The following is a 14,440-nucleotide window of genomic DNA, read 5'->3' as shown; positions in this document are numbered from 1 at the left end:
TAGAAGGTGATAAAGTTGTCCCATGTGGGGCTCACAGTCTTAATCCCCATTTTACAGATGAGGTAACTGAGGCTCAGGGAAGTTAAATGACTTGCCCAAGGTCACACCGCTGACGTGGTGGGGCTGGGATTCGAACCCATGACCTCTGACTCCAAAGCCCGTGCTCTTTCCACTGAGCCGTGGCTAGCCTCTCATGGCTAGCCACTGCAGTACAGTGCTCTGCATGCAGTAAGCGCTTGATAAATGGAGTTGATTGAGCGATTACAGAGCCCTGTACTAAGCGCTTGGGAGAGTACGATGCAGCAGAATTGGCAGACCAATTTCCTGCCCATAATGAGTTTACAATTTAGAGGGAAGTTTTGGTGTAAGCCAACGGGCAGGATTTGGAGGCTGTTGTGGCTCAGTATCATTTTGGGGGAGGTTCCAGTTCCTAGTCCCGTTGTTATTGTGCGGGGTGTTCCTTTCACACCTGAGTAAAACTAAGTATAGTCCTAATATTTGGGATATTTAAGTATTTTATGTGCTAAGTGCTGGGGTAGATTCAAGATCAATCAGATCATACAGTCCCCATCCCGCATAGGCCTTACAGTTTAAGGAGGGAGGGAGAACAGATATGAAGAGAGGTTAAGTGACTTGCCCAAGGTCACACATGGTGACCGATGGTGAAGTGGCTCCCCTATTAGGGGTCTGGCACCTGAAAATTGTACAAGCATTGTATTCTGGGGATAGGCACAATATAGAGATTCCCTGTAGAATTAAAAGTGAGAGAATGGTGCTTATGAATGTCTTTAGAAAAAGCAAAAGGGACTTGGATATTTAGAATAATCAGTGAGTGAAATCTGCCGTTCACATGAACAATGAATCTGGCTTGTCTTAAGGACTAGTGTGTCAAACCTGCTTGAAAGTCATCTAACTTCTTTCAAGGTTTTCACTTTTTTTCCCTTTCCCAGGTAAAATTAAGACCAAGGGCAAAGATTCTATTTTATTTTGGGGGGTGCGTGTGTGTTTCCCCATCAACCCACGCAAGTGTAAAACACTGAGCATTGTTGTGAGGGGCAGTACGAAAAAGAAAGGGCTTTCTGTAACCCAGAATTTAAAATCATCCAAGTTATTTTGGTTCAGCACGATGCTTGATCATCCAGGGGTAACTGTCCAGTTATGGATTTGGGCTCAAATTATGTCCCGTTAACAATAAAAAGAATAGTGGTATTTAAATGCTTACTATGTGTCAATCTCTGTACTAAGTTTAGAGAAGCAGCGTGTCCTAGCGGAAAGGTCTCAGGCCCAGGAGTTGGCACTTATCTTCTGTGTGACCCCGGGCAAGTCATGGAACTTGTCAGTGCCTCAGTTCCCTCATTTGCAAAATGGGGATTCTGTACCTGTTCTCCCTTCTACCTGAACTGTGAAGCCCCTTATAGGACCTGATTATCTTGTATCCACCTCACTGCATAATAAGCATTTAACAAATACCACAATTACTATTATTACTGCTGCTACTAATAAGCATTAGTGTCGATAACATATTAATCAGGTTGGATGCAGTCCCTGTTCCTCATGGGGCTCACAGTCTAGGGAGGAGGGAGAACATTCATTCAGTCGCATTTATTTAGCGCTTACTGTGTGCAGAACAGGTACTTAAGTCGTGCTTTTTGGATGAGGAAACTGAGGTGAAGTTAAGTGACTTGTCCAAGATCTCACAGCAGGCAAGCGATGGAGTTAGTACCCAGATCCTCTGACTCCCAAGCCTGTGCTTTTTCCAGGAGGCCACGAGGCTAAGTGGGCTTTATGATATATGAGTTAGAAAGAGGACTCCAGAGTTTTGATTCCTTTGTCTAAATTTCACGAACTTCTGAGGGTGTGCACAGCTAGATTGACCCAAAATCCATAACTAGAATTTTGAGGTGTTGAGTGTTGGTGAAAGCTTCACATGTGTGAAGTGGAAAATGAACATGGTTTGTGATAGCATATGAAAGGCACACTTACTAACAGAAACAAGTATAGTTGGTTCTGCATTGTTCGGATATGGTTAAGTGGCAACAGATAATGAACCTGCTTCTATTTGGTATTACTATTTTATAGGGTATGTGCGACTACCAATAGTAATTTGAAGCCTTATGCATCATAAATGTCCCATAAAATCTGTGACTTGACTGGTTCATTTTTCAATTCCTTATTACAGTAGGTTCTAGTAGAAATATAGAATTCCCTTTCTCCCAAAATTTGTGCTCCAAAAAGTTAATGGTAGATAGTATTCAGTCAGACTCAAGCAGGTCTTGCACAAGTGATAGAGTTTTCGGCATCACCATCAGTTAGGGAGAAATAGAAGGACTAAGACTATAGCATAGGTTAAAACTTATTTTTGTTTTGTTTCCATTTAATTAGGCTAGTGCTTTATACTCTGTCCCAGCAGACCGGGAGAGCTCTTGTCCTTGATGTTGGTATATCAGCTTTACAAGTAGAAGCCAGAGAGCTCCCACTCCCCTGTGGTCTGAAATTAGCATTAATTAATTAATTAATTAGCATTAATCAACTGTCAGCTGTGTGACTTTGGGCAAGTCACTTCACTTCTCTGGGCCTCAGTTACCTCATCTGTGAAATGGGGATTAAAACTGTGAGCCCCCTGTGGGACAACTTGATCACCTTGTAACCTCCCCCAGTGCTTAGAACAATGCTTTGCACATAGTAAGCGCTTAACAAATGCCATCATCATCATTAAAAGATGGAGTATAAGGAGGCAGAGGCCAAGACTAATAGCCATATGGTAAATACCATAAGGCCATATACAAAGCCCTCTTGTTTTGAGATCCGGCCATCCTGTGAAATCTTCTAGTCCTGTAAGCTAAGCCCGTTTGCCTTCAGATCATCATCATCAATCGTATTTATTGAGCGCTTACTGTGTGCAGAGCACTGTACTAAGTGCTTGGGAAGTACAAGTTAAGTTAGAGATAGCCTTAATGCTTTGGTGCTCTTTTTATGACTTTGTAACTGCTTTAGTATTATCATGGTTTATCACCCCTGCCTCTGAGCCCACTGTTGGGTAGGGACTGTCTCTATATGTTGCCAACTTGTACTTCCCAAGCGCTTAGTACAGTGCTCTGCACACAGTAAGCGCTCAATAAATACGATTGATGATGATGATGATGATGAAAAAGCCCTGTGGGTGTCAGTAACTATTTAGGTTGTTGACAGAACCTTGTCTTTTGGTCCTAAGCGCTTGGGACAGTAAAATGCGTAAGTAAATGGACACATTCCCTGCCCACAACGAGCTGACAGTGAAAGTTGAATTTTCCAGTTTTAATGAGAGAATCTAAATAATTATCCTCGACTTATTAGCGCCTCTCTCTTCTTGAGTTTTGTTGTTTTTGTTTTAACAGATACCCCTGACAGTTCAGATTCTGGACTAGGAGCCCAAGCTGATGCTTCCAAGGAAGATGCATCAGTGGGTGGAGCTGCCAATCACAGCCTTACAGCGAAGGGGGACGGGAAATCTCATGAGCTGTCCAATCTTCGTCTGGAGAATCAACTCCTGAGGAGTGAGGTTCAGTCTTTAAATCAAGAAATGGCGGCCGTCATTCAGAGGTCCAAGGAAACCCAAGAAGGTGAAGACTGCTTTCAGTTATTTTAGGGAGTCAATCATTTAAACTGGGTTTAAGTGGTTAAAGCAAACAAGAAACTAAAACATCATTTCATGCCCTGTCTGTAGCCGAAGGAGCCCCGAATTAAAATTTGGAATGTGATTTGTTTGATGTAGAAGATTTCCTCATGAGCATAACCACAGAATCTAGATAAATAAGAAGACTCTTCCCGGCTAACTCTTAACATCCGCTTTGCCGGTTAAATCGATCTTCTGGTCGGTTAAAGTGTCCACAACAGTAAAGAACTACCGTAGCTGGGAGTTTTTTAGTGACCCAAATTATGATTAAGCAAGATTAAAAAAGGGTTCGAAACTGTGCAGATAAAGAATATAGGTATCTGTTCGCTCCTCCCCCGTGGTAAGTAGCAAAATGTAAGAAAAACCATGCTTTTTTTTATTATGCATCCATTTGAAATTACTGCCCGCTCTGGGAATAAAAGCAAGACTAAAGTAGAAAATTGTGAATGATAGAATGAAGTGTGAGTTAATTGAAAGTAAAGTTCCACATACTACTGATAAACCATCAAACCCCCTATTTCAGTGCATTCCTCCTATTTTAACCAAACACGCCGGTCTTAGAGGGGAAAAAGTGTTTCCGGTTTCTAGGCATTTCTTGCTTTGATGCCTGGTTTTAATATATGTGAGCCCTCAGCCCTTGCCCTTTTGTTAATTAACAAGTGAAAAATTACTCCCTAAGTTGGGAAAATTTGAGTATAATTTCTGCAGTTGTCTTGCAACTACCAGTTGTATCAAAAACCAGCGCTGCTCACAGCATCTTTTTCTCCTTAGCCCTTTTGAATGGTGGGGGTGGGAGTGTGTGTGGTCTTGATGTGGGTGATTATCAAGTGGGGATAATGCGGGTGTGAATGAATGGGTCTGTGGATGTGGTTTGAGAGACTGAGCAAAAGAAGACACTGTACTAGGAGAAAGTCTCACAGCTCAGACTGGGGATGATTAGAAGGAATCACAAGTCTAAGTAATAAGAAGAATAATTGTGGGGTCTGTTGCGTGCTTGCTGTGTGCCAGGCACTGTACTAAATGCTGAGGTTGAACACAGTCCCTTTCCCACCTGGGGCCCACTGTCTTGATCCCCATTTGGCAGATGAGGAAACTGAGGCACAGAGAAGGGAAGTGACTTACCCAAGGCCACACAGCAGACACGTGGCGGAGATGGGATTAGAGCCGTTTGATTCCCAGGCCCATGAGCTTGAGCATGAGTAGAGTTGGGGAAGGTTATAGAAAAAGGGCAGGGAGTGAGGAGCCAAGAACTGTACAATTGGGCCAGGTGCCTTCTTGAAAACCCTTTCCATTTTATGACTCTGGTTGAGAGGGCAAATCAACTAATATTCTGGCAATCTAGTAGCTTTCAAATAGCTTCAAGGCTGATTTAGGTTGAACTGACACTATTTCATCCACCAGACAACAGTGTCTCCAACTGACCCTTGGTATAATTTGCCTAAGTACTTAAAGGAAAATTTTACTGCCGTGTTGCATCACCTGTAAACAGTGGAGAATTGCGGAAATGCTGATGTAATTGGAACACTGCCTTGGCACTCTTGTTTAATTTTATAATCAAATTTCTAGATAGAGTCATTCTAAAGAAGGCCTTTTTCTGTGATTGTGGGTGGGTATTTTGGGAATTGGAGGGTTTGCTTTGTTTTTTAAATGAGATTTAAAATATTTTCTTTTCCCTATTTTTTGATATGGTTTTGAAGGTACCTATTTCTCACTGCTGACTGTCAGGCATTTTGTACCTATGCAGCAAACTTGACTTCTTGGGAATGTGATGGTCAGGTGCTTGGGGAAGAGGTCATAACTCCACCTGTCTGCCTTTGGGATCTAGGAAAGAGAGAGACTGGAGTGGGAATACAAGTGTGGGGAGTATCACCCAAATTTGGCATTGATCCCTGACCACTCAACTTGGCAACAAACGTATTTTAAGTAGATAGAAAAGAAAAGAAATTAATGAGGTTTTTTTTTTCCATTTGGAAGAAATGTTTGGCTTCCTTTACCTAATGTTTCTATCGTAGAGCTAACGAAGGCCCGAGCCAGAGTTGAAAAGTGGAACCTGGATCATTCAGCGAGCGATCGGGTAGTACGAGAACTCCGGGCCCAGGTGGATGACCTGAATGAAGGGCTGGCGGCGAAGGATTCCCAGCTGGCGGTGTTGAAAGTGAGGCTGCAAGAAGCCGATCAGTTACTGCGTAGCCGCACTGAAGCCTTGGAAACCTTGCAGAGTGAAAAATCCCGGTACATAAACACACACACACACACACACACACACAATCAATCTCTCTCTCCCTCTCCCCCTCTCCCTCTCTCCCTCTCCCCGCAATAGAATGACAATAGATCAGTTACACAGTAGTGGGAAAACAGAGCAAAAATTTATCCATCAGTCTGTCGTGCTTACTGTGTGGCAGAGCACTGTACTAAGTTCTGGGGAAAGTACAGTATAACTGAGTTAGTAGGCATGTCTCCTGCCCACAGCAACTTACAGTCTAGAGGACTGTCTTTCCAAAAGCAGCGATTGCTAGATAGCTACCTTTTACCTGTCTTTACATAGGATGTTTTCTCTTCGGAAAATACCGGATATTGGGGGATTTCTAACATGTTTAGAGCCCACTGAAGTGCTTGATTAGCAAGTCTTCAATGAAAGGATAATGGAATATTTTAGATTTCCTTTCGCAACCACTGTCTTTCCAACTGTGCCATTTTGGTTGCTATGGTATTTGGTTTTCAGTAGCCATTGTGAGCAGGGAACATGTCTACCAATCTGTGTTGAATTATACTCTCCCTAGCACTTAGTACAATGCTGGGCACCCGGTAATCAATCAGTTGTACATATGGAGCGGTTACTGTGTGCATAACAAGAGTTATAGACACATTCCCTGCCCACTGTGAGCTTACAGTCTAGAAGGAGATATAGACATTAACTATAAATAAATTTGGGATATTTACATAAATGTGTTGGGGCTGAGGGTGGGATGAATAAAGGGTGCAAATCGAAGTGCAAGGTCTACACGGAAGGGAATGGGAAAAGAGGAAATGAGGGCTTAGTTGTGGAAGGCCCCTTGGAGGAGATGTGCTTTTAATAAGGTTTTGAAGGTGGGGAGAGTGATCATCTGTCAGATATGAAGAGGGAGGGCATTCAATACATACCATTGATGATGATGATGATGATAGTTTTCCAAAGCCACGGATAACCCTTTCTGTCATTTCAAGTTGTCTGTGCTTGTCACTTGCTTCCTCCAGCAATGGGCTGGCATTGTGTTTCGCCACCACTGTATCTGTAGTTCTTTACACAGTGGACATTCCACCCAGAACATAATCATAACTGCTAAATGCTCAGTTTCTGGGAAACTGAATGATCTTAATCCCGAGGTTAGCAAGGGAAGAAACCGGTATTACTGTTGTTCACCAAAGTCAGTACTGAGCCTTGTGGAGGCCACTGGATAAATCACTTGTAACTTGCGAAGCATCGTCATGAATGCTGATGAGAAGTAGAATTTGGGTAATTTAAAACGTTTGGGCTGAAGCTTTTTCTGATCTGTTTTTACTTCATGACAAAGAAAAACCTATTCAGAGTGTGCAATGCTCGTCTTTTGCTGTGTAAACATAGAGTGAATTAAAACGAGGACAGTATTATAACCCATTTAAGCCACTTCGTTTGGGGTAGAATAAGTTGTCTTAAAAGGTGTATAACTGAGCAGATGCTTGAATTTGTTGTGAGTGAGGTTTATGTGTTCTTTCAGAATCATGCAAGATCACAACGAAGGAAGTAGCCTGCAAAATCAAGCTCTGCAGACTCTGCAGGAGAGGCTCCACGAGGCTGACTCCACTCTGAAGCGGGAGCAGGACAGTTACCAAAAGATGCAGGTTAGACTGGAAAGCCCCAGCAGCACTGTGGAGAGGAGAGAGTGAGCTCATTTCAGGGTGAAATTCCATTACAATACTTTTTACCTCTTCTGAAATTCCATTCACTAACCTGTTCCAGGCAGCATTTCAGAAAGCAGTATTGATCCGTGGCCCGACGTAAGCCACCACCACTGACTTCTCCGCTGGAATTTTTCTTCATTCATCTAATGGTATGGGTCACGGCACCCAGTTAATGGAGCTAATTTATCCTGGGTTTTTTTTTGATCTTCCACATGGGTGATTTGAGAGATCTAATTCAGTTTATTGGTAGCCTTTTAGTAATACTCCTCAGAAGCTTGGATGAAGCAGTTGTGTACTTTGCCTTTACCGCTTCAGGCTAGGATTTTCAAGTCAGAGAAATCATTACTTTTATTGTTTCCATCATGGATTCATTGCCGTGCAGGCCTGGCGTCTTCTCAAAAAGACAGGGACGCTTTTGAATCTAAAAATGCATGATGGCATCCTCTTTGTCAAGATGCTATTAGACCGTTTACCTAAAAGCTCCCTAAAGCATAATTTGTTAGTGCCTTGCTAAATAATGGGAAACCAAGGTAAACAATAAGCATTCTATGAGGAAAGACTGTATTTTTCGGGGGGAGCCAATGCCAACTCCATACCTTTACTTGCCTACCCAACTGTATCAAGGCCGGACTTCTTAAGAATCTTCGAGACTCACTTTTCTCTAGCCCCTCCATCCTTTGTGAAAGAAACGAGGAAGAAGTTTTCCTCTGCTTTTCCAGCCGTTGTGCGATCTACTAAGTACTGTGGTAGGGAGTCCCATGGAAATGACTAACCGCAGCACGAGAAACTGAATCCAAGGGTAGAGTGATGATACTGTCTCCCCAGTTCTCTTAAAATCATGAGGATTGTGGTTGGTTTTGGTGGGGTGGGAGGGTTGTGGTATTTGTTAAGCATTTACTGCATGTAAGCACTGGTGGTATAAACAAATCAATTAGTTTGGACACAGTCCCCGTTTCACCAGACTCCCAGTCTAAATTGGAGTTAGATCAGGAGAACTGAGACACAGAGAAGTGAAGTGAGCCATTGGCAGAGCCGGTATTAGAACCCAGGTCCTCCCACTCCCTGGTCCATGGTCTTTCCAGCAGACCATGCTGCTTCTCATGTTCTGTGAAAACTCCCGCTGTAGTACTTCATCATCGCCATCAATGGTATTTATTAATTAATTCATTCAATCATATTTATTGAGCGCTTACTGTGTGCAAAACACTGTACTGAGCACTTGGGAGAGTACAGTACAACAACAGACACCTTCCTGCCCACGAGCTCGAGCGCTTAGGATGCGCAGACCACTATTGTGGAGTCCAATACCGCATACATGCATGCCAGCCGTTTCTGCCGACACCGTGACCAGTATCCAAACGGCATAGAGGTTTCCCGAGTCCTTAACTTTCTAGCCAGAAGACGTGGTGAAAACAGGCAAAATCGGATGTATTAATTATACCATGAGTATTTATTTGATAGAGCGAGTTTGCAGCTCGCCTTAGTAAGATGGAAGTGGAACGTCAGAACTTGGCAGAAGCGGTTACTCTCGCAGAAAGAAAATACGTGGAGGAGAAGAGGAGAGCAGATGATCTGCAGCAGCAAGTGAAAGTAGCCAAGTCCAACATGGAGTCATCCAAGCAAGAACTGATTGACTACAAGCAAAAAGCGACCCGCATTCTCCAAGTAAGCACTGGAGTCCTAGTACTTTAACTGTTTGAAACAAAAAGAGCACAATGAAGCAGTTCATTTTTTTTTTTTTTAATGTAGAGGGCTTTCCCTGGGGGATTCTCTAATTATACATGTGGACTAAGTTCAAAACAGCATCTGTGTATCACTCTAGAAGATATGATTGGAATTGTTTCAGAGTGAGATGAGTCTATACGTAGAGTTTGATAGCAGCATTTGAAAATTTTTTAGCGTGTTTTGGTCATATGAATTCTGCTTTGAAATCTTTATCCTGTCATTCTAATGAAACAGCTTTTTTCCTTATCAGTCCAAAGAAAAACTGATAAGTAGCCTGAAAGAAGGCTCTGGTTTTGAAGATCTGGATAACAGTACAGCCAGTAACTTGGAGCTGGAAGAACTGCGACATGAGAAGGAGCTTCAAAGGGAGGAAATACAGAAGTTGCTGGGACAGATTCAGCAGCTGAGGACAGAAGTGCAGGTGAGTTTTACTTGTGATAATTTTGGTATTTGTTATGCGCTTACTATGCCAAGCACTGTACTGAGCACTGGGGTAGTTGCAAGATAATCAGGTCCCAAATGGGACTCTCTGTCTAAGTAGGAGGGAGAACAGTTATTGACTCCCCATTTTGCAGTGATGGAATGGTAGCCCAGAGAAGTGACTTGCCCAAGTCACTACATTTCTCTGGGCCTCAGGTACCTCATCTGTAAAATGAGGATTAAGAGCGACAGCCCCATGTGGGACAGTGACCCGATGATCTTGCATCTACCCCAGTGCTTAGAACAGTGCTTGACACATGGTGAGCGCTTAACAATTATTATTATTATAATTGTTATTATTGTCGTTATCCCTAGGCCACACTGCTTCCTGTCTCACAGTGATGATGAATGTCGATTTTATTTATTTTATAGTAGTAGTTGTAGTAGTAGAAGATCTTGCCTATCTGGTGGCCAGCCACTCGCCCACATCCTGCCTCTGTCCTGGAATGCCCTCCCTCCTCATATCAGACAGACAATTAGTCTTCCCCCTCTTCATAGCCTTATTGAAGGCATATCTCCAGGAGGCCTTCCATGACTAAGCCCTCCTTTCCCCTTCTCCCTCTCCTTTCTACATCACCCTGACTTGCTCCCTTTGTTCATCCCCGCTCCCAGGCCCACAGCACTTCTGTAGTTTTGTAATTTATTTGTATTAAAGTTTATCTCCCCTTCTAAACTGTAAGCTCGTTGTGGACAGGGAACGTATCTTTCAATTATAATATTGTATTCTCCCAAGCACTTAGTACAGCGCTCTGCACACAGTAAGTGCTCAATAAGTATGAATGAATGAAAGTATAGGAGTTGCCATAATAATAGACTCTGTTTAACACTTATTTTTCAAGTGCTCTCACATCGGCAATCTCACTGTACCTTCACAGTATCTCTTTATCATTCCCATTTTGAAGATTAGGAAATAGAGGCCCAGAGAAATTGCAAGACTTTGCCGAGGTCACATAGCAGTCTGGTGGCACAGCTGGGACTACACTCAGTCAGCCAGTTGAACACTTCTTGTGTGCAGGATACTGAACCACGCTCTTGGGAGAGCAAAATAGAATTTGCAGACACAATCCCTACCCACAAGAAGCTGTCAGTCTATCAGGGGAGACAGGAGGAAGCGACATAGTGTAAAGCTATGCAGGTAAGTACTATATTGAGGGCAGGAGGTGAATGCCCAAGTGCTTAGTTGAATTAGAAGAATCCAGCTGCCTGGTGCCCAGACATGTGCTGCTTCCACTAGACAACACCTTACCAAACGTGCTACACTATAGTTGCCACTTCATGTCTCGTGAACTGTTCCTGGCTCTTAGTGACTTAGGTTACCACTTCTAACCCCTTCCTGTTTCCCCTGAAAAAGGAGGGGAAGGAGAACCTGGAGCTGCTATTCTCTATTGAAAATGGCACCTACTGAGTGTTAGGTGCTATATTAAGGGCTTGGGGAGAGTACAACAGTAGCAAGGCACAGGTTCTCTGATCTCAGTGAGCATACAGTTAAAGAGGGAAGTAGACCAAAAAATTTACAGAGTGAAAGCAGTAAGAATAAGGATAAAGCAGAAAGCAATACCGAGTCACTCGGATAAAACAGGTGAACAAATCAACTGAATCGTCGTTTACAGTTCCAGCGACAAAAGTCGTCTGGAAACCACATTTGTTATTTTTAGGATGTGGAATCCCAGCTTGTGAGCGAAGCTGAATCGTCAAGAGAACAACTTCGAGAACTCCACGAGCAAATAGCTGGGCAAAAAACAAGCAAGCAAGAGCTAGAGGCAGAGTTGGAGCGACAGAAGCAGGTAAGGATTTTCTCTTGTTTCAGACGGCCGAGACCTAGTGGCTAATTGAGAAGCCCTTGTAATGAACCACTAGTTGCTTCCTGATGTATTGACATCCCTTTGTGTTCCTAAGACAAGAGAAGAGCTTAGGCGTATGACGAAGCCACTGCACTCTGTTTTTCCATTCATTTTGCTGCTCTAGCATAACCTCAGCTTTCCAAGAGCGTAACTGGTAGATCATTATTAAACTAAAATATAGCTCTCGGTACATTTTAACCTTCCCCACTTCAATTTGGGGTCGCAGACTTGACTGGCAGAATATTATAGCCATAAATGAAAGCTCCGGGAAGATTTTGATTGTAGAGAATATCCTAAATGTGAAATGAATGCCCATATCTCAGTTAAAACAATATCAACATAAATAAAAGGAGATGTTTGAATCATAAGAGTGTGGCACTGTGGAGTTTAATTCAAGTCGGTGCTCATTGAGTCAGTACAGAAATAATGATGTGGGTAGAGTCTCAACATTTTGCTGGTAATGTAAGTCGCAGAATTTTGCTAGTATTTGTTAAACACAGCCAAAAGAAAAACAAATGAATTGCTCCAGACCAAGATTTGTAAATATTTCCCTAGGCACTAACATTGTCGTTGTAGCGCGAGAGTGGTGCTAGAGTAAAGGAATATTTATCTTTCTGGAAGGGACAGCAATAGCATAAAACAAACCAAATTTTATTGAATTCAGTTCTTCTAAATTCTAAAATGCCTCCCTAGCATTAAGCTGGGGCATCTTGGGAAATGGAATATCACAGTATTGTGGAGCCAAGTGCATTGCTGTATACGCTGTGCAGACTCTGCTGCAGGGAACTAAGCAGCCCCCCGAATCAATCAATCTGTGGTATTTATTGAGTGCTTACTGTGTGCAGAGCACTTTAGTACATTTGGGGAGGGTTCAGTGTAACAGAGTTGGTAGACACATTCTCTGCCCACAACGGGCTTGCCGTCTAGTGGGGGATGATGTCAGAAATACTTCTTGCTCTCTCCAAAGTACTTAACTTGTAGGGAGTACCTTTAAGCCGTGAGAGAGTTGGGCTGATTGTCCCCAAGTTTTAGTTTAAGACATGTTGGAGTAGGGACTGTAGCAGATTAATTCTTGAGCCTAGGGGTGCCCGCATCCACCTGTCCTGTGGGATTTCGGAGGGACTCCTTCAGCCCCCCCCCCCCCTTTTTTTTTTAATGTTTAGCTGGAGCAGATGATTTCTCTCCAGGTGGCAACTGCATGCATAAGTGCCCTCATCACTTCGCCCTTATTCCATCCCATTGGGAGGCAATCTTCTGGAGGTGGATTGGCAACCAATCCTGGCTTCAGTAATTCAGCTGCCTGAGGCAGGGAGAGATTTTCAACCTCTCCCTGTTCCATTGGCTATCAGCATGTCGTTCCTTGCACGCACACCAAAGCGTGACATCATGCAGAAGCCCATTGGCATCCTTCAACTTGGAGTGTTTCTCCGGGGGTACATTTGACAAGGTCCCCAGAACTCTAGTGCCACCGTGCCCCGGCCCTGTCCCATTAACAGAGGAGATGTCCGTCTCCGACTCGAGTTCGGCACTTCTCAGTTTCACTACCGCTGACCCATGGACAGTGCACTTAGAGGTGGTTGCCTAAATGCAAAATGGTGACAGAAGACTGCAGAATCGCTGAAACATGTCTTTTAAATGTTATCTTATAGTGCCCCTTATCCTATCCCTCCTTGCTGACCTCCTGTCTCCCCGCTCCAGTCCCTGCTTCATTCTGCTGCCTGGATAATTTCTCCTCAAAAACATGTTGTCCAGAACCACTAATCCACTGACTGTGAACATCCAAATGGTTGCTTATCACCCTTGCTGCCTGAAGCAGTTCCTGGTGGTGGCAGCCGCAGCAGCTGGGGCCAGACAGGTACCCCCAGCCCTGAGCAGTCAGTCAATTGGATCTAAGCACTTACTGCGTGTAGAGCACTGTACTAAGCGCTTGGGAAAGTATAATATAACAGACACATTGCCTGATCACAACGAGCTTACATTCTAGAGGGAGCACAGTGCTGATTAGCTTGTATCTACCCCAGCACTTAGGTACAGTTCCTGGAACATATAAAGCGTTAACAAATGCCTTTTAAAAAAAAAGATGATGGACAGAAAATTCTGTGTCATGCTTAAGCAGGGAAGCAGCATGGCATAGTGGATAGTACACAGGCCTGGGAGTCTGAAGGTCATGGGTTCTAATCCTGGCTCCACCACTTGTCTGCTGTGTGACTTTGGGCAAATCACTTCCCTGGGCCTCAGTTACCTCATCTGTAAAGTGGGGATTGAGAATGTGAGCCCCATGTGGGACAGGGACTGTGTCCAACCCAATTTGCTTGTATCCATCCCAGTGCTCATAGTAAGCACTTAACAAATGCCATTATCATTATTATTATTATTATTAAGCACTTATATTTTCCATCTATTAATGAGAAAAGGCATTCGTTGCTAACAAGGTGGTTTGGTAGTTTCAGTATTTAGCTATTCAAATAAAAGAGGAACCTCAGTTGCTTTTACGCTGAGCACGTAGTCAAATGTCAGACATTAAAAACTGGCACTTCGTTGTTTACCAAATTTCAGCTCTCCAAGCTAATCAAATTATGGTACTTTAATGTGCTAATATAATTCAGGATTTCCACATTTAAAGCAATTAGATTGTACTTCCAGCTTAGTTTTCCAAACAAGTTTTGGCATTTGTTCAAATGATTCTCTCCATCCAGGAGGTGGTTATCCACTCACACAGCAGACAAGTGGTATAATGATGTAAATTATTTTATGTATTTTCAGAAAATTGGAGTTACAGATGAAAGAATGCTTTTCAGGGCCTTTGAAGATTTTTTTCCTCTGC

At 43.2% G+C, this 14,440-nt stretch overlaps 1 protein-coding gene across 1 annotated transcript in view; it reads left to right on the top strand.

Annotated features, from left to right (window-relative positions):
• Positions 1 to 14,440, top strand: part of GOLGA5 (golgin A5) — a 32,139-nt gene that overhangs the window by 8,566 nt on the left and 9,133 nt on the right. Inside the window, exons 3-8 of the mRNA XM_038748220.1 lie at positions 3,375 to 3,599; positions 5,665 to 5,884; positions 7,387 to 7,510; positions 9,032 to 9,235; positions 9,546 to 9,716; positions 11,431 to 11,559. Of these exons, the coding sequence (XP_038604148.1) occupies positions 3,375 to 3,599; positions 5,665 to 5,884; positions 7,387 to 7,510; positions 9,032 to 9,235; positions 9,546 to 9,716; positions 11,431 to 11,559 (1,073 nt within the window). The remainder of the gene's footprint in view (positions 1 to 3,374; positions 3,600 to 5,664; positions 5,885 to 7,386; positions 7,511 to 9,031; positions 9,236 to 9,545; positions 9,717 to 11,430; positions 11,560 to 14,440) is intronic.

The sequence above is a fragment of the Tachyglossus aculeatus genome, chromosome 1 (assembly GCF_015852505.1).
Source record: "Tachyglossus aculeatus isolate mTacAcu1 chromosome 1, mTacAcu1.pri, whole genome shotgun sequence".
Taxonomy (NCBI): Eukaryota; Metazoa; Chordata; class Mammalia; order Monotremata; family Tachyglossidae; genus Tachyglossus; species Tachyglossus aculeatus.
Note: the sequence above shows the minus strand (reverse complement) of the source record. Positions and strands in the feature narration are given on the sequence as shown.